Raw genomic sequence first — 23700 nt, 5'->3', positions numbered from 1 at the left:
TCTCCCTCTTCCCTCCTGCCTTCCTATTAGCTTCAAATTACTTACCCCTCCGAATGCACCAGCACCATCTGCTCCTGGCATTGACTCCACCGAGCTGGTGCTCACTATCTAAGAGAAACAAAGACACAGACCCATGTAAGCATGGACATTCTTCCTAAAACAGATCAAACATTGCAGAAGAAAACATTTAGTCCCTCGACTATTTGCTTGTGAATGCACTTTAAATGCACATGTACCAGACACCCTCAAATGCTGTCTGGGCTCTGCAGTGGGCGACTTTAGAGATGAGGCTGTGTTTTGCTGCAGGGTGCCTGTTCCCCAGCACCACTGCAGGAAGCAAATGGGCATGTTTGTAATGACACCACTGTGCTGGGACAAGTGCTCTGTACAGTCAGTGGGTTCTGAGAAGCAAGTGTAATCACTCCATTCAAAGAGTATTCAGCTCAGTTCCTCTGAATTGCAATACATCAGTAAGTGCAAACTGGCATCTCTATCTATTCAATACATTCAGCACATCTCTATGCACTCAGTACATACAGAGAGTAACTAACAAGATCATCTCCACCAAAATCCTGGGCTGTGTCCTGAAAGGAAAACCATCTCAGCCATCACTAGCTCACAGGCAGCTCGCTAGCTTACCGCAGGCTCTCCAAGTGTTGGATTTTGTGCTAAAGTCTCCTGTTACTCTGACAGATGATTCTCCCTTTGTCGAGTAGACACCATCTCATATTTCAAGGTTATCCAAATCTCCAGTGCATTTTCGCACTCTAGCTTCATTCCACTTGAAAGCAAAAAGGTTCAACCTTTATTGTTAAAAACAACCTCCACTGCAGCTCTGAGTGAGCAGCCAAATTGAAGAGCTATTCATTCAGCTACCCGCTTGTACCTATTTATACTGATGCAATCAACTGACTGAGGAGAACAAGCAAATGAGCAAATGCATCCCCTGGGACTAGGACTGTGCCACTCCCACAGCACTTCCTCAGGGAATACAACTTCAGCAAAGGGCAGTACTGTGTATTCGCCTCCAATCAACTAGTTCTGCCTCTGCAAGAACCCAGCAACCCTGAAGTCTTCACAACACCTCTTCCCCAGTCCTGTGGAAAGGGGAAATCTGTATCAACCCAGGTACTTAGATCCCTCTGCCTAGTAAAAGGACATGTGTGCTGTGACACAGGACTTGGGAAAGGAAATGAAAAATACAGAGAGGAAATGGGGTCTGAAGGAGATATTCAGCAAGTCGAGGGACCAAATTTCTTTAGTTGCCTGTTACAGTCCCCATGCCCTTTTGATCCTTATTTGCAATAAAGTGCCCAAACTCAGATACTCTCCACTCTATCTGGGAAAGATTTCAAAAAATGCTTCTCCATCACCAGTCAAAGTGTATGAGATCTGGTATGGAGGAAGACAGATAGCCACACACTTGTCAGAACCACCCCAGATCTAGGAGGAAGAACAGAAATGGGGGCAGGAAATAATGATGATATAACAGGGTCTAAAAGTCATGATTTAACCAACAGAAGCACCCCTAGGTTTCAGATCTAAGGGATGCCACTTCCACACAGCTCAGCTCTTTGCAGCACTTTCTATTGCCAGCCTTCTAACAATGCCCATACTGGGTCCTTCCCCTATACCATGAGCCTCCAGCTCTTCTGAGACCAGGCAGTGGTAAAAAAGATCCTTCTCTTTGGGAGTATTTTTAGATGGCACTGAAAAAAAACCTTTCACATAGCCTTTAAATGCTGCAGATGAAAACAGAAAACAGGGAAATGAGCGTCCCCTATCTGAAGGAACTGAGCTACAAAGAGACCTTGCAGCTTCTGAAAAGGCTTCTTTAGAAGACCACTGCTAGAAGACCAGCTCCCCTACAGCCCCCCTGCAAAGGACAGACAAGCAACAACTCCAAATATTCACTTCCTGACAAGAGGGAGTTTATTAATTGCTGTAGATTATTGCTCAGGCATAATTATTGTAATTTCTTCCTCTAAAGCACATTGCCTAGTGTTGTAGACAATGGTAAGGATGAAGGATGCTGCCTACAGCAGCGTATTGCTGCTAGGAATGCTCTCAGTGCCTGTCCAGTTTTCCTTACACAGCTACCATCAGCTCTTTGTAACTGACAGGCATGTCTGCCATATTTAGGCAAGACATCACTTCTCCAAGCTGATTATTTAGAGGAACTCATCTGCTAAAAATGCAGGTTGGCATTCTGGCATAAGAGAAAAAAAAAAAAAATCAGGGTGCATACTGCATTAATACCTCAGCCACGATACCCAGACTTTGCTCCACTAGACAGCTATGGACCAGTAGAGCACGAGCACGGTGCTACACAAGCACTGCAGAAGCAAACTCAAATGGCATTTAGAAAGCAAGGTAATGATAAAGCTGAGCAGGCACTGTGACTTAATTGGACAGAAAGAACTCTGCTTTTAGCTTACTTATTAGCAAAACTTTTTTTTTCCCATTAGAACTGTAGAGAAATGGCTAGAAGATAAAAGGCCATGAGCTGCACAGTCCAAGCTAACTAACGATAAGCAGGCTGACATGTCCTTGAGAGGCTGATAAGAGAAAGCCTGGCAAGCAGTAAATAGGAGATGAAGCCAGGTGTTGAAGCTGCAAGGCAGAAAAACATTGTCAATATCATATTCCAATCAGCATACAGTAATGGGCGCATGAACAATGTGTTTTGGCCAATAGTGAGCTAATGTTATTCACGTGGATAGCACATAATACTATAAAAGCCTGTGTCTTTTAGCAATAAATGAGCAAGATCCTGAGCTCATATTGGGTCTGTGTCTTAACTCTGGCTGAGCAGGATTCTAACTCGTATTGAGTCCATGTCCTGAGTCTGGTCAATCTTCTACATAGAACCATCCTGGTTCTGAAGGCAGCCACGAGTTAGCTTCTCCCCAGCATTCTGAGCTGATCGTCTCACAATGGCTCCTTTCTGGCTGCTATCAGCAACAGGATCCTAAGCTCTGCAGAGGTTTGTGAAGATCTAACTAATCTAACTAAGATTTAACTAATCCTGGAATCAAGGAATACCTAGTATCTGTCTTGAGCCCCCTGGGAAAGCAGTCAGATAAAAATCCACCACTGCTGAGTCACTGAAGCAGATCTGAGAATGCAGAGGTTTCAAAAGTGGTTAGGTACAAAAATAAGAAGAAAAGCTTAGAAAGGGGTAGGGGAAAAGGAAGATAAAAAAGTTGCCAAGTTTAATTTCCACAGATTTCTTCTCTCCCTGTGCTCCAAGATCTACCATGTTTGACCACTAACATCATCACCACATAGGTAGTTCTGCACAAATTTCTCTCTCCCAGGCCTCCTCTCCTCTTTAGCTTTCAGTAAATGATGGTTGCCAAGGTTAGTGCCACCATTTTCAAGGCAAATGAGGAGATGTTGTTCTCATGCTCAGGTGACTACTTCCAAAGTGAAGCTCTCAGCAAGCAGCATCCAGAGCAGCCCATTGCTGCTGGAGAGAAGTGAATGAACCTGCTGGCAGGTGCAGCTGGCCAGTGCTTCCTCTGAAACAGTCACTCTCTAAGGCTGTACAACTCGGGCAGTGAAGAATGCAGCGACAGCGTTGACTGCTGTGGCTGAGCACTAGATCGAGGTGGGCAGGGGGGTCCCAAAGCCAGGCAAAGCCAAGAGAAAGCAGAGAGACCCACCAGAAGATGAGCTTGAGAGTCCTTGAGAGCACCAGCACCCAGCCCCTTCTCCTGGCATAAGGGGAAGGACCTGCCCAGAGGGATGCCCTGGCTGACCATCTGCTCACCAAGTGGCTGAGCACAAGAAGCAGTCACAAGGCCACACAGCATTAGAGGAGCTGAGACAGAGATTGAGAGGTGATGTTCCTGCAGCAGGCACCACTGAAGAAGAGGCACCTTGAATCCTGGTGACCCAAAAAAAGCAGGACTCCCCTTCATCCTCCACCATCTAACATCACCATCAAAACCAGATAAAAAGCTTTAACACCTCTGAACACCCATGAGCAAGGCTCACATGGGGAAGCTTCACCAACATCATGCAGGGAAGAGCACAAAAAGGAAAGAAGTGTGGCTGCAGCGGGTGACTCTCTTTGGAGGGCACTGAGGCACCCATCTGCCAACCCAACAAGGAGTCACAAGTAGTCTGCTGACTCCCGGGAGGTAAAATCCAAGATACTGCTGAGCAGATGCCACAGCTCGTTAAGAGCACCAACTACTACCCACTGTTATGCTTCCATGGGGGTATGAACAACGCTGTGAACCAGAACCTGGGCAACATCCAAGAGGACTGTAAAGTCCTGGGGCTGCAAGTGAAAAACTTTGGTGCCCAAGTTATCATCTCCTCCATTTTACCAGTCAGAGGAAAGGGAGAAGTCAATAATAGACTGATCATGAATATCAACTCCTGGCTAGGTAGCTGGGGCTGTCTCAAATCAAGGGGTTTGGATTTTACCACAACGGGACATCCTTTGAGGACTGTAATTGTTATGGAGGGATGGAATCCACCTGTCTGTGGATGTTTTAAGGCTATGCCTTTAATTTCTTTTCATGGAGTTTGAGCAGAAAAGTAAAAGAATGTAAACAAATAACAACTGGATGTAAGAAAAAAATAATGATTATTCTAAACACTTCCATTGGGGAGCTAGAAACTTCCAAGATTCAGTACTCAAAACAAAGTTCAGTCTGTCTGGTGTTTTTCTGCTGGGCAGTCTAGCAGGGTGCTTCTGCGTTTCTCTTCTGGCTTTGCTTTGGAGATAACATACCTGCATACTGACCTTGAAAGCTAAGTTCTAACAACCTCTCTGCTTCTTGTCTTTTCTTCCTTTTGCCAGGGAGGTCTGGAGAAGGCAGGGAAGGGGGAGGCAGAGGGACAGCCTTCCTGGTTTTGGCCAGGAGGGTTTTGTGCTGCTTCTGTTAATTGTACATATCTGTAAATACTGTAAATACTGTATATTTTGTATATATTAGTTGCATTCCATTGTAAACTGTAGTTTTTGCTTGTAAATACAGCCTCATTTGCTTCTGGACTGAGCTAGTCTGGTGTGGTTAATGTGGGAGGGAAATTTCAGCCCACCACACTACAACACAGTTTCAAAGAGGTAAGGGAATCTTTGGCAGCAGGGTGGCCAACTTGGTGAGGGGGGCTTTGAACTGAAGGACTTGGGGGGCAGGGTTCAAGATGACAATGCTCATGCCATCCCATCCAGCCAGGGAATAAGGCAGGCCAGCCAGAGCAGCAACAAATGTTCCTTAGTTGCCATCCAAGAGGAGAGCCAAAAGGCCAAGGGTGTGTACAGCCATGGTGGATGCTCCTGTACCCCTCCAGGGAAACCTTTTTACTCAGCTGCCCCTCTGCATTGTACAGCAATGCATGCAGCATGGGTGGAGAACAGGAAAAATTAGAGGTGTGGGTGCCAGCGCAGAACCGTGGTCTCATGGAGACATAGTGTGGTGGCTCACATGGCTGGAAAGCTGTCATGGATGGCTGTGGAATTTCGAGGAAAGTCAGGCCAGCAAGGTGAGGTGGTGGAGGTGCTCTTTATGTGAAAGAACAGCTGGAACGTATCAAGTTCTGCCTAGGGGAGGATGAGGAATGTGTTGAAAGCTTATGGCCAGGCTAATATAGAATCATAGGATCATAGAATTGTTAGGGTTGGAAGGGACCTCCAAGGATCATCCAGTTCCAACCCCCCTCCCATGGGCAGGGACACCTCACACTACATCAGGTTGCCCAGAGCACATCCAGCCTGGCCTTAAAAACCTCCAGGCATGAAGTTTCCACCACCTCCCTGGGCAACCTCTTCCAGTGTCTCACCACTCTCATGGGGAAGAACTTCTTCCTAATATCCTATCTGAATCTACTCACTTCTCCCCCCGCATCTTATCACTCCCTGACACCCTAAAAAGTCCCTCTCCAACTTTCTTGTAGCCCCCTTCAGATACTGAAACCCCACAATAAGGTCTCCTCAGAGCCTTCTCCTCTCCAGACTGAACAATCCCAACTCTTTCAGGCTGTCTCCATAGCAGAGCAGCTCCACCCCTCTGCTCATCCTTGTGGTCCTTCTCTGGACACCTTCCAGCACCTCCAGATCCTTCTTCTAATAAAGGCTCCAGAACTGGATGCAGTACTCCAGGCAGGGTCTCAGCAGAGTGGAGCGGAGGGGGAAAATCCCCTCCATGGCCCTGCTGGCCACACTTCTCTTGCTGCAGCCCAGGCTCTGCTTGGCTCTCTGGGCTGCAAGTGCTCACTGCTGGCTCATGTTGAGCTTCTCATTCACCAGCACCCCCAAGGCCTTTTCTCCAGGGCTGCTCTCAAGCCAGTCCCTGCCCAGCCTATATTGGTGCCTGGGATTGCCCCAACCCAGCTGCAGGACCTTGCCCTTGGTCTTGTTGAACCTCATGAGGTTGTCATGGGCCCAGCTCTGCAGCCTGCGCAGGTCCCTCTGGATGAATCCCTTCCCTACAGTGTTTCTGCCGCACCACACAGCTTGGTGTCATCAGCAAACCTGCTGAGGGAGCTTCAGTGCCACTGCCCATGTTGCCAACAAAGATGCTAAACAAGCCTGGTCTCAGCACTGAGGGACTCCAATTGTCCCTGGCTTCTACTTCGCCATGGACCCATTGGCAGCCACTCTTTGGGTGCAGCCCTTAAACCAGTTCTTTACCCACTGAATATGGGTGACACTGTAGTGGGGGTTTACTACAGACCATCTGGTCAGGAAGTGGAGGAGGCCTTCTATGGACAGTTAAAAGAGGCCTCAGGTTCACATGCCCCCATTCTCATGAGGGACAATTGCCCTGGGGTTTGCTGGAAAGACAACACAGCGAGGCACATGCAGTCCAGGAGGCTCCTGCAGGGCCCTGACATGAACTTTGTGACGTGAGGGACAGGGCAGCCAACAAGGAGAGGAGTACTGCTGGATCTAGTGCTAAGGAGCAAAGAAGGTTTAGCTGGGGATGTGAAGGCTGGGGCAGCCCTTGCTGTGGTGACCATGAGACGGTGGAGTTCAGGATCATATGAGGAAGCAGCAAGGTAATCAGAAGGATTGCAGCCCTAGACTTCAGGAGAGCCAACTCTGGCCTCCCCAGAGACCTCCTTGGAAGAGCCCAAGGGTTAAGACTCTAGCAGGTAAGGAGGCCCAAGAGACCTGGTTGACAGGCAAGCAGCACTTCTTCCAAGCTCAAGATGGACGAACCCTCATGAGTAAGAAATCAAGCAAAGGAGGCAGGAGACCTCCATGGATGAGCAAGAGCCTTCTGGAAAAACTCCAATGGAAGGAAGCTTACAGTCTGTGGAAGAAAGAAACAGCCCACTTGGGAGGGATATAGGAATGGAATACAGAAGTACGTAGGGATGAAATGAAGGAAGCTAAGGGCCTCTTACAGTTAAATCTGGCACATGAAGTAAAAGAGAAGAAGAAGAAGAAGGGCATCTTCAAGTAGGAAAAGGAAGCCTACAGAAAATGTGGGCCCACTGCTGAATGAGGTGGGAGCCCTGGCGACAGAGGATACAGAGAAGGCAGAGTTACTGAACGGCTTCTTTGCTTCAGTCTTCACTGCTAAGCCCAGCCCTGGGGAATCCCAGTCCCTAGAGGTAAGAGAGAAAGTCTGGAAGAAGGAAGACTCTCTTAGTCGAGAAGGATTGGGTTAGAGGTCATCTGGACAAGTTGGACATCCATAAATCCATGGACCCTGATGGGATGCATCCACAAGTGCTGATGGATCTGGCTTGGAGAATAGGAGAGGCCTCAAGACTGGAAGAAAGCCAATGACACTCCAGTCTTCAAAAAAGGGCAGGAAGGAGGATTAGGGTTAGGAAGGGTTAGGGTTAGGGTTACGTACTGGCCAGTTAAGTACTGGCCAGTCAGCTTATTCTGGAGGTCAACTGTAAGTGAGGAGCAAAAGGTTATCAGTAGCAGTCAGCATGGATCCACCAAGAGAAAATTCTGTTTGACCAATCTGATAGCCTTCTCTAATGGTGTGATTAGCTGAGTTGGTAAGAGGAGGGCAGTGGATGTCGTCTGCCTTGACATCAGCCAGGCTTCAGACAGTCTCACAGGTAAGTTGAGGAAATGGGGGTCAGATGAGTGGACAGTGAGGTGGATTGGAAACTCTCTGAACAACAGAGTTCAGAAGGTTGTGATCACCTGAGCAGAGCCTAGCTGGAGGCCTATGGCCTGTTGTGATCCCCACATGTCAGGACTGGCTCCAATTTTGTTAAACATCTTTGTCAGCAATCTGGATGCAGGGATTGAATGGATCCTCAGCCAGTTTGCTGGTGATGCAAAACTGGGAGGAGCAGCTGGCACCCTGTGAGGCTGTGCTGGCATCCAGGCTGGAGAGCTCGGTGGAGGTGAAGCTCGTTGATGTACAACCAGGGCAAGTGTAGGGTCCTGGCCCTAAGGAGGAACAGTGCAGGTGAGGGGTTAACTTGTTGGGAAGCAGATCTGTGGAGAAGGATCTGGAGTGATGGTGAACAAGTTTCCCACATGCTAGCAACATACTCTTGTGGCCAAGAAGGCCAACGGTGTCCTGGGGTGCATTAAGAAGAGTGTGACCAGCAGATTGAGGGAGGTTCTCCTCCTTCTCTATTCTGCCCTGGTGATGCCATACATAAACTACTGGGTCCGGTTCTGGGCTCCCCAGTTCAAGACAGACAGGGAATTAGTGAAGACAGTCCAATGGGGAGCCATGAAGATGCTGAGGGGCCTGGAGCATCTCTGGGAGGAGCAAAGGCTGAGACCCCTGGGGCTGTTGAGCCTGGAGAAGAGCAGCCCCGGAAGGGATCTGAGCAATGATCAGCAAGAGCTAAAGGACCTATGGGGGGCAAGAGGCTGGGGCCAGACTCTGCTCAGTGGTGCCCGGGGACAGGACAAGGGACAAGGGGCACAAACTGGAACCCAGGAGGTGCCATCTGAACATGAGGAGAAACTTCTTTGTTGTGAGGGTGCTGGAGGCCTGGAGCAGGCTGCCCAGAGAGGCTGTGGAGTCTCCTTCTCTGGACAGATTCCAAACCCCCCCAGCCATTGTAATCCTGGGCAAGCTGCTGTTGGTGCCCTGCTTTAGCAGGGAGGTTGGATTGGGTGATCTCCAGAGGTCCCTTCTGACCCCTACCATGCTGGAATTCTGTGACTCTGTGACATTTAAGATCATTTTAAAATGCATCAATTGCCTTTCAACCCTTTACATTTTTTTAAATTGTAAGAAAATAAGAAAAAAGAAATAGAATGTATCTCTGTGGAGATGGGGAAAGGTAATGACCAACATCTGCCAGGCACACAGACATCGTTCCAGACAGCCAACCACTCAGCACACTAAGGAATCAAACCTGCTATGCGTAATAGCTGCCAGTCTGGGAAACAGGACCAATAGGTCTCTTGCACTGCATTACCCTGGGTGATTTATTCCATACCTGCATGCTTCAGTAACTGTGACTGCTATGCTTCTGAGAGCCAGAGAAATGGAGCTGACTGTACTATAATGTAATAGGAACATCAAGAACAAGATCACTGTATTTTAAAATGAGCTGTGTAAGACTAGTTTAACTACTGGTGAAACAGGGAGTGAAGCACTGATACTTACTGAGGAATCAGGAAGATGCTCCTCCTCTTGAGAAAATGAGCTGTTGAAAGCTCTGAAGGTCTCACTGTTCTGTTTGTGCTTCTCAATTGTTGCTTGAATGACCTGAGACACAAATTCCAGCAAAGATGAGAAGAGTCACAAAAGAAGCCTTGAAAAAATCATCTCACAGGAAGATGAGGAGTATGAAATGAGAACTTAAAAACCTGACTAGGAGTGGTGGTTATCAGCTCACTAACTAAAGCTAAAGACTGCTAGCAGTATCAAGTCAGACTGCCCGAATACACAAGGGTAGTCTCTGAGGGTTCAGACTCTTGCCCCAGTGAGCTTGAGGACTGCAGGAAATGGAGGCTACTCAAAATCCCTGTATGCTGCCTGGAGGCACTGGGTCAGCAGTGGGACCCTTACTGTGGCTCCACATTTCTCCATCAGCAGCTTTCCCAGATTGGACTACACAGCTTCCTCACACAGCTACAGTCCTTCAGAACCCCAAAAAAGATAATTTCAAGACCAGAAGGTGCTGTCTGCATGGTAATTTCCACCCATACCAGAATTGCTTTGTGTTTACCTGAATCCACTCTCTCTTCTCCTCTTCTGTCCTGTTAAAACAAAAGAGAAATACAGAAAATATCATCATTTTACTTCCAGTATCTTTGCTAAATTCAGTTCACATCTTTAGAGCTTTACATCCATCACGATTTTAGCTTTGCTATCCACTATGTTATAAATGTCATTAATCATTACTGACCTCACTTATTACCAAACAAATGTCCAAAGTGTTTGAATTATTAATCCAAACAATTAGTAATTGTAGGTGGAACCCACAAGCACTATTATAAACACCAAAAAAGCCCTCTACATGACACTTTACCACTGATTACTTAGGTCACCTGAGGTCTTTAACACCCTCTCTTGTATATATGTAAGCTGCAGGTCTCTGATGCTCATCTCCTGGTTTAAAGCTGCCTCGTACTAGCACAGATGGACCAAGTACCATACCTGGCTTGCAGTTCCAGTGATCTCTTTCTCCCTGTTATGGAGAATGTGTGAGTCACATTTGGCTTGGCAATTTCCTGGACCTGTGAAAAGAATAGGTCAGGTTCTTACTAGCACTGCCTTTCAACCACTGGTAATGACTTACAAATGTTATCAACTCACTGAAATGCTTAGCTGGAAGGGTCACTCAGAGTACAGTACAGAGGGAGACAAAATAAAAGATTGATTCCCTAATTATCCATCACATTCAGCTTGTGAATCTGCATCACCACAGCAGTGGAGTGGAAAAGTGACTTCTATCAGCCAGGTGACAAAGGCAGGCTTTCAGTCAAAGCATGTCCAGAGTCCCATTTAGATGACTACTGCATATTAATTACGGAAACATTGAAAGAAAAAAGAAACTTGAAAGCTGGGGTTTAGACTTTGGTTACATTTCTACATGCCTATGTTACATTTTTAGATTCAGAGGGGACCTGCTGCTACTGAGCAGGGAAAGCAGAGATGCAAACCTGCAGTCCTGCAATGTCCATCTTCTCCCGAACGCTGAACTTCTGGCCGATCAGCCTCAGTTTTGGCACGCAGTAGAGCACCATGCTGTTGAACTGTACGGAGGGAAGACTGTAAGCAAAGGGATTATGTGCTGGACAGAGTCAGCGCTCTGACAGGACCTATCTGCTTTACCCTAAAATGCACTCCCAGGAAGGGATTTAAGGAGCGAGCTAGGCTCCTATGTTGTTACTTGAAAGGAGTGAATAGCCAGAACCCTGTTGGACAGGGACTTCCCCCTTCTTCCTCTCTGGTACCAGTCTGAGCACCTTGAAGGCAAATGGGAGCCACTGTCTCCATGTCCAGGGCAAGCTGGTCACTGTATGCAGCAAACCACAGCTGGAAATGCACTTTCTTGGGCACTTTGGAAAAGTACAGCCTCTGAGGAGGAATCTGAGAAAGGCTCCTCTGGGCCTGAGGAGCCATCAGGAAAGGCACAAGGGTGGAAGAAGGAAGAAAAGTCTCAAGGAAAAAGTTTAAAGAGAAAGCTGCTGCTGAGAGGAGTAGCTGGGCTCAGCTGGTGAATGCGTTTGTATCCGAGATCAGGAAGATGGAAAACAAAGGCAGAAAGGTACCACTGCACAGCAACCCTCTGCAAACAGGGGAGCACCAAAAGCACTCACCAGAAACAAATACCTATCCTGTGCTGTGCCGTTCTTGGCTGACAGCTTCTGAATGTGTCCTTCTTTGATGAGCTCATTGGCTGGGTTAACGATATCCTCCTCACCACCCAGCCGCTCATAGACTTCCAGCAGCTTGTGCATCTTCTCCTGCAAGCACAAAACCCCAGCAGCCTAAATAAAAACATTCTGCTTGGTGTGCTACCTCCAGAGGGTCATTTACTTGGTACTTGTTAACAAGCAGGAGGGAAATTAGCCTTTCCCTCCTGCTCTAGCTTTGCATTTTCAAAAGTTAATGACCACCTGTTGCATACTGCTCAGTACTCTTCCCCACTTTGAATTGTCACTCATGAATGCCTGCCCTTGAATGGCACCAGTTTGATGGCATGTGGAGATGTATCCATTTGGTACGTGGGAATATTCCTGTTCAAAAATAAACTTGTATGTTTAGGAGAAATGGCATCAGGCCCTGTGCAATCAGCGTGCAAGCTGGAGATCAGTACATTTCCAAATGGTTTTCCAGTTTGAATTTATTAAATGAGCTTCCACCCCACACTTCCGACTAGGACATCATTCCTCAGCCTCTGAGAGCTTTTACCTCCTGTATTGCTGCTGATACCAGGGCAGGTGGGTCTCCACCAGGAAGCATGGCCATATTCTGCATTTTTAAGCTAAGGCTGACACCTCAGCTCTGTGGGGATTGCTGCAGCCCTAATGAAAATGAAACACTACCTCAGAAACCAGCCAGGGCAAAACGTTTCAAATACAGCTTTAATGTCATTAGACAGCCCTATGTCTTGCCCAGAATTATTAACAAAGCCATTACTTTTTACTTTTCAGCAAAGCACTGTTGCTACTTTATGCTGTCACCTAAACGTTGATGTCCCTGTACACAGCATTCAAATGGATGAAGGTAACTTGTTCTGCCACTCACAGCTGCTACTGCAAGTGCAGCACTGCAGCAGATTGAAGGAGTACAAATAAGCAATGTGTGGAAACCTTGCTACTGAGTTACAGCATTTGGAAAGGTTTGACTTTCAACTACATGCTGGACTGATGTGTTCCAAATGGCACTGCCAGCCAGTGGTCTCTGCAATCACACCCAAATATGTGCCCAAAGCACAACTCTCAATCATCCCTCTACCTCTCTAACCTATCAACTGGAATGTCAGGCCTTGACACACTTTGCTTACCTCCACTTGAGAATTTGCACCACAGATACGCATCATACTGGTTCCTGTCCTAATCCATTCTTCCAACCAACCATTAGACAAAGAACAACCAAACCCCCCCCCAAAAAAAACCACTAAAGAAAACCCAGACAAACCCAGCCTATTAAAATAAACACACTGCAAAACCAAACAGAAGGCAGGGAAGGATGTGGACTGAAAACAACTGAGCAAATCCCCTAAGCCCCAGAAGGCAGTAGACTGAGAAAATGAGCAAGACATCCCACCAATTTAAAACCAAACTAACCAACCCTAGTGAACTCAGCAAGCAGTTTTGTCTAGAGGAGAAACTAGAACACTAAGAGCCAACCTAAAACCTGAGGGACTGCACTGCTAGGAAAAGTCAGATTTGGAAGTGTGATTTATTTCTTTTGCTCCCAGAAAAGGAGGAAGCAATCAAAAATTAATTCAGACCTCCACTGCCTTTTGGAGATTTTGTTGCAGCCCTTGCTCTCCTTGGTTTGGCTCTGAGCTCATCCAGCTGTTCCTGCTGTGCTGGGGGGTCTGCAGGGGTACAGGGTGGTGCTACTGGCACATTGCACTGCTCCCCACCAACCCTCACACACTGCCCCCAGCACACCCACAGCACCTCCAGCTCAGGCAGGTGGGCTGGGAAACCACAAGGTGTAACCTGAGATTCCTGCTCATGGATTTCTGCTGTTCAGGCAAAACCTGTTAATTACAGAAGGGAGAAGGAAGATGCTCTGATTAGAGGCTCCAAGCTCTTACCAACAATGAACAGGGGGTGGAAAACTATTACAGCAGCCTTTTCTAATAGGTTTCTGTGTACTGACAGGAAAAGCATCAAGACAGAGCGCAACTAGCTGGTGGCTGCACAATCCTGCTGTGGAGATGCTGTACACAGTCCCTAGTGGAACAGCTGTTGAAGGACTCAAATCAGAACCATTTCCACTGAAACACAACCTGGTCAAGAGATGATACTGGACTCAAATAGAAACAGATGGTTTCAAAACTGGCTTTCAATGATCCACAATAAAACCAGACATCAGCTGGCAGCTTCCCTGCAGCAGCCACAGGAAGAGTGGCCTCATAGGGTCCCTATCAGACAGTAGAAGGAAGCTGGGGTCTGATCTGGAAGGGCATGCAAAGCTTGTACCCAGAACTGACCAGTGCTGGGTCTGCAGCCTTTCAGATCTCTTGGATACAAAAGCTGCTGCTGAGGCACTTGGCTGCACAAAGGAGCTAACACCTGTAACTCCAAAGTCCGCTTCTTTCAATGGCAATGCACTGGCTGCACTGTGAGCACCAGTGAACATTCACCCCCGCTATGGTCTCACACTGCCCACTGCTACAAGTGTAGCTCACCCAAGCTACTGACATGTGCTCAGCACACACTGGGCAAAGGGCCAAAATCCAGCCAAACCAACCTCCAGCAGGACTGCAAAAATAGGGTGAAAACCTGCAAGGACACCTTATGACACCTAACTGGAATACCTTAAATAAAAATCAAATACTGAGTTCTATGAAGATCACCTTGTCAAACCACTGTGTCCTTAAGAACAAGGAAAGTGAAGTTTAGACACAGCACCCCATGGTAACACCATGCAACAGGATCATTTATGATAAAGAGAACTCCAAGACCCAACTGATGTTTAAAGCTTGACTCACTGCATTTGAAAATTCTCCCCAGCCCACTTGACTGAGCCTCCTGCACATGGGGAGCACTGGCTGAGCCAAGGGTTTCAGCAGAAGCCAGCCCCACTTTGCAATGCCCACTCACCATCTTGCGGATGGCTGCATTCGAGTGGTTCGCTGCCGTGGATATGAGCTCCAATGATTCTGCAAGAAAGGTAGCAACAGTTATGCATGCTCAGGGTTGTAGCTGTTCATAGCACCTTGGGGGGTTTTCACCTCTCTGATTAGCATTTTTCCTGCAAAACTCTGCTGCAGAAGCAAGGTTTGCATTTTTTTCTTTCCATAATCGCAGAATGTTAGGGGCTGGAAGGGACCTCAAAGGTTCCTCCAGTCCAACCCCTTGCCAGAGCAGGATCACCCAGGGCAAACCACACAGGAACACATCCAGGCAGGTTTGGAATATCTCTAAGAGAGGGAGGCTCCACAACCCCCCAGGGCAGCCTCTTTCAGTGTTCTGTCATCCTCACAGTGAAAACATTCTTCCTCCTATTTCCATGGAACTTCCTATGCCTCAGTTTCCACCACAGCCCCTTGTGCTGGCATTGGGCATCACTCAGCAGAGCCTGGCTCCAGCCTCTGGGCACTCACCCTGCACATCTTTATCAACATGAATGAGGTCACCCTCAGTCTCCTTCTCAAGCTACAGAGCCTCAGCTCCCTCAGGCTCTCCTCATAAGGAAGATGTTCCACTCCCCCAGTCATTTTTGTGGCTCTGTGCTGGACTCTTTCAAGCAGTTCCCTGAGGTCCTTCTTGAACTGTGGGGCCCAGAACTGGACACAATATTCCAGATGCAGCCTCACTAGGGCAATAATGTAAAAGGATTGCTTATAAGCAGCTCCATACACGATCACTCCTGCATGTTCAGTTGGTCTGGGTGCATCCAAAGGATTCATTTCTCTCTCACGTCTAGGCAAGGCAAAGACATAGCGACAAAAAGAAACTGAAAAAAACCTCACCTTCTAAGAACTGGCCTGCTAAAAGTTAACCTAAGTCTCACTTAAGCCTTCACAAGCATGTTTCTAGGAGTGTTTTCCTAACCCAGGCCTTGTGTGTCTACAGCAGCGCACACCCTGTTTTGACCCTGGGACCAGCTGCAGGCCACCTCTGGTTTCGCTGCTCACAAAGCCCAGCCTGCTTTCCTAAGCAAGCAGTTTCTTCCTCCATCTGCTGTCAGAATGACCTCCTGCATTGGCCATACAATGGATTAAATAAAAAAGTCAGATGTTCTACCACTACAAACTTCAATATTTTGCCATTTATTTCCCAAGTCCCCTTTGCTGACACATCAACCCTTCTCTTCTCTACCCTCTGCTCCAAATCCTTTTGAGCTGTCTTTGGCAATCATTTCCTTCACAGGTGTTCATTTCTAGCCCAGTCCTAGCTGTATGTATCTGAACACAAAAAAGCTCTCCAAGATTTTATGGTGCTCATTAGTTAAAGAAGAGTTCAGGTGTACTTTCAGCATCTTTCCTGTCTGGAGACTCCTCTGGAAGTTTCTTTAAATAGTCCTTTAGGAGAAGCTCGTAGCGGGGAATTCTCTGCACTGGTTCAAGCATGTGATGCTGCAATGTCAGATTGCCACACACCTCCTGTTTCTGCAAGGGAGAGAAAACAGACACTGTAAAACAACAATCAGAAATGACCATTCCCACACAGTTAGAATGTGAGACACCTTCACAGACTCAGTTAGGTTAGAAAACACCCTTAAGATCATCAAGTTCAACCGTAAACCAGACTCCACAACTGTCCTGGGCAGCCTCTTCCAGGGCTTGACAACCCTTTTGGTGAAGATATTTTTCCTGATGTCCAATCAAAACCTCCCCTGGTGCAACCTGAAAATGTTTCTGTCACTGATTACTTGGGAGAAGAGATGAACCTCCACCTGGCTCTAGCCTCCTTTCAGGGAGTTGTAGAGAGCAATGAAGTCTCCCCTCATCATCCTCCTCTCCAGGCTGAACAATCCTAGTCCCCTCAGCAGCTCCTCATAAGACACATGGTCTAGACCCTTGACCAGTTTCACTGCTCTTCTCCAGCACTGCAGTGTCCTTCTTGAAGTGTGGGGCCCAAAACTGAACTCAGCATATGGGGTATTGTGGGACCTCACCAGTGCAGGGAGACAATTCTTCCCCTAGCCCTGCTGGCCGTCACACCATTGCTGATGCAAGTCAGGAGACCGTTGGCCTTCCTGGACTCTGCTGATTAGCCTCCAAAACAGGCTAAAGCCTGCCTGCTGGAAGCCCCAGGTGTCAGCTCTGATGATCAACTCCCGCAACAAGTGCTAAGTCTGTCATTTCAGAGATTCACAGAACGGTTTGGGCTGGAAGGGACCTTGAAGATCATCCAGTTCCAACTTGTGGCAGTTTAGGCTGGGTGCCCCCTGCCACTGCTACATGAGATACACCTCTGGTGTCCTGGGTGCCCACCCAGAGGGGTGGACACAGGAAATGGCGTATTTCTACCCATAAATCCTGCGCCCTATAAGGCCATCTGCAGAGTCATTCTCTTCCTCTTTCTTCCCTCTGCTCCCATGGGAGATGTCCTCTCTTATCGGGTAATGCCGGGGGAGTATCCTCAAGGCCTCTTAGGCCTGTCTAGGCCTAATGCCAGGAGGAGAATGGAGGGGGGGCAGTCTCAGACCTGGCCAGCCTGAGACTTGCCTAGCAGTGGGAGGGGGGGGGAAGGAAGAGCCCTGAGGGGTTGGGTAGACCCTCAGGTGGGAGGAAGGGAGGACTGGGAAGCTTTTGGGAATCCTGTGAGGGGATTCTGTATGCTTTAGGATGTTCTTTTCCACTATGCTTTGTAGTTTGTAGTTTTCTGTAGCTTCACCAATTCGTTTTTCCATTTTAACTTTTTCCATCACTCTCCAATCCGTTTGCGTGTGTCATTCTTTTGTCCCTTTCGGGGCAAGAGATGTTCTGGCTGGCCTCAAACCAGCACAGATTTTTGGTAGCAGAGGATGGTTCCTGCGGGGCTCTGCAGGTTGGTTTGGAGAGGTGCAGGGGTGGAAAAGTTAAAATGGTATCTGGGCGTTGTTGTTTCTGGTGGCTGGGCTCAAGGCTTTGTGCTGGCGCGATCGTGTGAGCGTTTTATGGGTTCCGAGGGGACGCCCTGGTGCATAGCGGTGGCGTAGAATCCCGTCTGCCCTTCCAAGCGGCAGCGGTGATTTTGTAGCCATTTGCTTCGGGGGAAAAGCTTAAGAATGCGGTGCCTGTCCCTTTCCCTTTTGTTCCCCGCGGCGCCAGCGGCGAGCAGAGCGGCGCGGAGCCGAGGAAGGGGGAGGGACAGTCGGAAGCAGACCAGGGTCGGCTTGTCCCGCGGCGGTGGGGGCTAGCCGCAGCGGGAGGTGAGCGATGGCTCCCGTAATCAAGAGGGCGAGCGGTGGCTCCAGTTCAAAGGCTGCTTCCGAGGGCCCAGGGAGCGAGTATAGCTTTGGCTGGAAAAGCCGCTCGTGTGACCCGAGGGGTGGCGGCGGTTTGGATCTGTACCGCGGCTGCAAAGGTGACGGCGGCTCTCGCTGTTATCTCTCCCTTGACTTTCGGACGCGTTCCGAAAATGGCGCCTAAGCACCTGGCTCCGCCTCTCTTCTCGGCGGGTTGCAGTGCAGCCACTCCCTCTCCGGGGGAGGGCTGTGTAGCCGGATGCCTCCACGCCTCGGTGCGCTTATCGCTCAGGAGGTGCGGCAGCGTGCCTGCGCGCGGCGGCGTGCCTGCGCGCGGCGGCGTGCCTGCGCCTGGAAGCGATCAGCACTTGCGTTGGGAAAGGTCCGTGACTGAGAAGTTGTGAGGTTGTTTCCAGGTGGCCAGGATGTCCGTCGGACCCATGAAGAGTTCTCCGTGCAGAAGAATGAACTCTGCGTCGCTGGGAGGTTCCACCAATGAGGGAGAAGAGCTGGAATGAACTGTTACCTGAGCCCGAGGGACTCTTCGGAAGGACGCCCAGATGAGGACCTGGACTTTGCCAGACGTCATCTAAGGACTGTTCTGATTTGATGATATGTTTTGGGTGCAGGAATTATGGGTATGAAATAAGGGGTGGAATGTGGCAGTTTAGGCTGGGTGCCCCCTGCCACTGCTACATGAGATACACCTCTGGTGTCCTGGGTGCCCACCCAGAGGGGTGGACACAGGAAATGGCGTATTTCTACCCATAAATCCTGCGCCCTATAAGGCCATCTGCAGAGTCATTCTCTTCCTCTTTCTTCCCTCTGCTCCCATGGGAGATGTCCTCTCTTATCGGGTAATGCCGGGGGAGTATCCTCAAGGCCTCTTAGGCCTGTCTAGGCCTAATGCCAGGAGGAGAATGGAGGGGGGGCAGTCTCAGACCTGGCCAGCCTGAGACTTGCCTAGCAGTGGGAGGGGGGGGAAGGAAGAGCCCTGAGGGGTTGGGTAGACCCTCAGGTGGGAGGAAGGGAGGACTGGGAAGCTTTTGGGAATCCTGTGAGGGGATTCTGTATGCTTTAGGATGTTCTTTTCCACTATGCTTTGTAGTTTGTAGTTTTCTGTAGCTTCACCAATTCGTTTTTCCATTTTAACTTTTTCCATCACTCTCCAATCCGTTTGCGTGTGTCATTCTTTTGTCCCTTTCGGGGCAAGAGATGTTCTGGCTGGCCTCAAACCAGCACACAACTCCTCTGCCATAGGTAGGGACACCTCCTACTAGCCCAGGTTCCTCAAGGCCTCATCCAAGCTGGCCTTGAACACTTCCAGGGAGGGAGAATCCATGTGATTGCTGTGCCCAAGATGACCCCTAGCCATTACATCCCCCACCAGTCCTTCTCTGTTTACAAACAGTAGGTCCAGCAGGTGCTTCCCTAGTTGACTGTGTCACCGGCTGTGCCAGGAAGTTCTCCTCCACACACTCTAGGAACCTCTGGGACTGCTCCATCTCTGCTGTGGTTTATTTCCAGCATGCAGGAGGGAAGTTGAAGACCTCCACAAGAACAAGGGCCAGTGATCACGAGACTTCTGCCAGATGCCTAAAGAGTATTTTCTCCATTTCTTCATCCTGGTTGGATGATCTATAGCAGACTCCCCCCAGGACATCTGCCTCCTTGGCCTTTCCCCTGATTCTTCCCTATAAACACTCAACCCTCTCCCTACCATCATCACGTTCCAGCCATTTGTAACACTCCCTGGCACACAGGGCTGCCCCACCGCCTATCCTTCCTTGCCTATCCCTTCTGAAGAGTTTGTAGCCACTGACTGTGGCACTCCAGTGGTGTGAGACATCCCACTCAGTTTCTGTGATGCCCACTAGGTCGTAGTTTTCTTGGCACCCAACGGCTCCCAGCTCCTCCTGTTGCTTCCCCTGCTGCAGGCAGTGTCAATGTTCTTTGGTTGCTCTCAAGGCCTCGCCACTTTTTTTGCAGGGAGAAGTTCCAGTCTCTGCCTGCCTGGCCTCAGGTGCTCCTGTGGTTGCTAACCCATCTGTCACCCTTGTGTCTTTGCTGCCACCTGGGTCTCCATTCCCTGTCTCCACTGGCAGGGCACTGACAGCCCTTGCTAGCCCCCATCCTTCAGACCCCAGTGTGCTGTGCTTGTCTTAATTTCCAGCCAGCCTGGGGTTGTGCCCTTCCCCCTTCCAATTCAGTTTCAAGTCCTGCCAGCTCCTGGGCTGGGCCACTTTCCCCCTTTGAGACAAGTGTGTCCCCTCTGTTGCCAGCAGGTCTGGTGTCCTGTAAGTCAACTCACAATTAAAGAACCCAAAGTCCTGAGGGGGACACCAGCCTTGGAGTCAGGCATTGATCTGCTCTTCCTATTAATTCCTTCATCACCTCCCACAGCTAGGGGGACGGAAGAGAACACTGTTTGTGCTCCTGACCCCTTAAACAGTCATCCTTGAGTCCTGAAGACTCTTCATTGCCTTTGGAATCCTTGGTGCTACTTAATCACTGCCTACCTGAAAAATCAGCAGTGCATGGTGGTAAACCATCATGACGCCTGGGTGAGCCATCATAACCCCAGAGTGAGCCATCCTCACCCCTGGGTGAGCCATCATCGCTCCTGGGTGAGCCATCATCATCCTTGGGTGAGCCATCATCACCCCTGGGTGAGCCATCATCATCCTTGGGTGAGCCATCATCGCCCCTGGGTGAGCCATCATCCCCCTTGGGTGAGCCATCATCCCCCTTGGGTGAGCCATCATCACCCCAGGGTGAGCCATCCTCACCCCTGGGTGAGCCATCATCATCCCTGGGTGAGCCATCATCATCCTTGGGTAAGCCATCATCACCCCTGGGTGAGCCATCCTCACCCTTGGGTGAGCCATCATCACCCCAGAGTGAGCCATCATCATCCTTGGGTAAGCCATCATCACCCCTGGGTGAACCATCCTGACCCTTGGGTGAGCCATAATCGCTCCTGGGTGAGTAATCATCACCCCTGGGTGAGCCGTCACCATCCTTGTGTGAGCCATCATCGCTCCTGGGTGAGCCATCATCCCCCTTGGGTGAGCCATCATGACCCCTGGGTGAGCCATCATGACCCCTGGGTGAGCCATCATCACCCCAGGGTGAGCCATCATGACCCCTGGGTGAGCCATCATCACCCCAGGGTAAGTCATCATGACCCCTGGGTGAGCACTCTGGTTCTCAGACAACACAACTAGGATGGATAGAATCAGAGATTCTGGGAAGGACCGAAAGGGGACAGAACTGCACTGCTGTATATTAGCACTTGGTTTATATTCCCAAATCCACTTACTACAGCCTTCTTCACTGTCTTTTTATTCCTGCAATAGAATGAACCTTGACACACCACAGAAGAAGGGAGCAGGAGGAAGTGAGCTGTGGCTCAACATTGCCACAGATGTCACCAAGCTTTGTGGCATGTCAGTGGCACATCCTACCCTTATTTTTCACAAGAGCAAGACTCCTGTTGGCAAACTGCTCTGTTCATCTCCACCCACAGCTGAACCTTCCGCTACCAATGCTTTTCATAGCCTCTGGGCCCTGTCTTTCTATGATGGCTAATAAAGCATCTTCCCAATACAGGTGATCTGTGCAAAATGCTCCGAATTCGAGGCTCTGGCAGACCAACAGCCGCCACAATCGTGCGTGCAAGGAGTGCTTCGGGCAGCTAGCAGCAAGCCCCTGCAGCCCTAGAGTGAAAGCAGTTGGAGAACAAAAGAAAAGACTGGCTGCAGAGGTACAGTCTTTAGCTAGGGAGTCTTTCATCTGTTAGCTGCCCTTGAGAGTCTCTTCTTTTTTCAGCAAATGAAATTGTTTGGTTATTTTTATGATGGTGCCTTTCCAGTCCCAGGCTGTGCACGGTAACTCTTGGCAAAGTTTAGTAAATAAGATGAGGTTATTTTTCATTTGTCACTCTGTATAGAAAACAGTTTTGCACTCCACCTTGTCTTGTCAAAATATGATTGAAACAAATGTTTTCTTAGTTGTTGTGCTGGTTTGAGGCCAGACAGAACGTCTCTTGCCCCGAAAGGGACAAAAGAATGACACTCACACAAACGGATTGGAGAGTGATGGAAAGTTTAAATGGAAAAGCAATTGGTGAAGCTACAGAAGACTACAAAGCATAGTGCCAAGAATATCCCAAAGCGTATAGAATCCCTCACAGAATTCCCAAAGCTTCCCAATCCTTCCCTTCTCCCCATCTGAGGGTAAACCCAAACCCTCAGGGCTCTTTCTTCCCCCTCCCACTGCTAGGCAAGTCTCAGGCTGGCCAGGTCTGAGACTGCCCCCCCTCCATTCTCCTCCTGGCGTTAGGCCTAGACAGGCCTAAGTGGCCTTGAGGATATTCCCCTGGCATTACCCGATAAGAGAGCATCTCCCATGGGAGCAGAGAGGGAAGAAAGAGGAAGAATATGACTCTGCAGATGGCTTTATAGGGCACAGGATTTATGGGTAGAAATACGCCATTTCCTGTGTCCACCCCTATTGGGTAGGCACCCAGGACACCAGAGGTGCAATCCATGTGGCAGTGGCAGGGGGCACCCAGCCTAAACTGCCACAGTTGTTTGTGCAAAATCCTGTCAGCTTTCTGAAAAACTATCAAGATTCACTGAAACTTGCTCAAACCTGCTGCAACTCAGACTTTTTTGTCCAGGATGAATTTACACTGTGTGAGCTGTGGCTCCAACATTGCCACAGATGTCACCAAGCTTTGTGGCATGTCAGTGGCACATCCTACCTTTATTTTTCACAAGAGCAAGACACCTGTTGGCAAACTGCTCTGTTCATCCCCACCCACAGCTGAACCTTCCATTACCAATGCTTTTCATAGCCTCTGGGCAGGGCTGTGAGTGCCACTGCTTGCCAGGCTCTTTGTGAGACACCTTGAAAAAGAGGGGGTTGTCACTCCAAGGCTCATGGCAGCTGTACTCGCATGCCACATGTGGTCTACCAACAAAAGAAACTGTTCCAAACAGGCAATGTTTAACACTACCACAGAATGGTAAGGGTTGGAAGCCATTGCTTGCCAGGCTCTTCGTGAGCCACCTTGAAGAAGAGGGGCTTGTTTATTTCACCTGTGAAATACAGCTAGAAGTCACTGCATGTGTAAAAGGAGATTCATCTCAGTGGGACATGGACCTAGAGGGAGATCTTGAAAGAGCTACTGACACGTGGAGAACTTAGCCTCATTCCAAGTCCTTTTTCCCCCCCAACCTGCTGATCTACACCATCCTCCTTTGAGCACTGCAAGGAAAATTGGGGAACAGTTGCAGCCTATACTGAAAAAGATCTTACCCTGAAAAACATCCCTCTGTGAGCCATCAGTCTGCCTCCCAGCTTTGTTATACTCCTCATCAGAACCAAAGTGTGGACAAGAGCTAGACTGCGTGGAAACATAGCCACAGCTCCTGTAAGAAATGCTTCCTTAAATAGTCTTAGATCCTGCCAGGTTCTGCCTTCCAGCATGTCAGATTTGTTTTCAGGCTACTAACTGTACCCACACAGATGAAATGACAGCAGCACAGCGTCCCAAAGGTGCTTTCTCAGGACATCCAGGATCTCAAAAACACAAATACAGTTAGAAATGCGCATTGCCCTGCCTTGAGCAGAGTGCAGGCAAGATTCTGGATCTGGATCTTGATACTGTCAAAAACTTCAGGTCATAGAATTATGAATC

At 48.9% G+C, this 23700-nt stretch overlaps 1 protein-coding gene across 1 annotated transcript in view; it reads right to left on the bottom strand.

The window, feature by feature from the left end:
* Nucleotides 1-23700, bottom strand: part of FGD3 (FYVE, RhoGEF and PH domain containing 3) — a 71682-nt gene that overhangs the window by 23264 nt on the left and 24718 nt on the right. The window contains exons 7-14 of the mRNA XM_054387257.1: nt 16071-16209; nt 14699-14757; nt 11732-11878; nt 11072-11164; nt 10566-10645; nt 10135-10165; nt 9570-9671; nt 46-108 (exon numbers count right to left, since the gene is read on the bottom strand). Of these exons, the coding sequence (XP_054243232.1) occupies nt 46-108; nt 9570-9671; nt 10135-10165; nt 10566-10645; nt 11072-11164; nt 11732-11878; nt 14699-14757; nt 16071-16209 (714 nt within the window). The remainder of the gene's footprint in view (nt 1-45; nt 109-9569; nt 9672-10134; nt 10166-10565; nt 10646-11071; nt 11165-11731; nt 11879-14698; nt 14758-16070; nt 16210-23700) is intronic.

Source organism: Indicator indicator, chromosome 15, assembly GCF_027791375.1.
Source record: "Indicator indicator isolate 239-I01 chromosome 15, UM_Iind_1.1, whole genome shotgun sequence".
In the NCBI taxonomy this organism is placed as follows: Eukaryota; Metazoa; Chordata; class Aves; order Piciformes; family Indicatoridae; genus Indicator; species Indicator indicator.
Note: the sequence above shows the minus strand (reverse complement) of the source record. Positions and strands in the feature narration are given on the sequence as shown.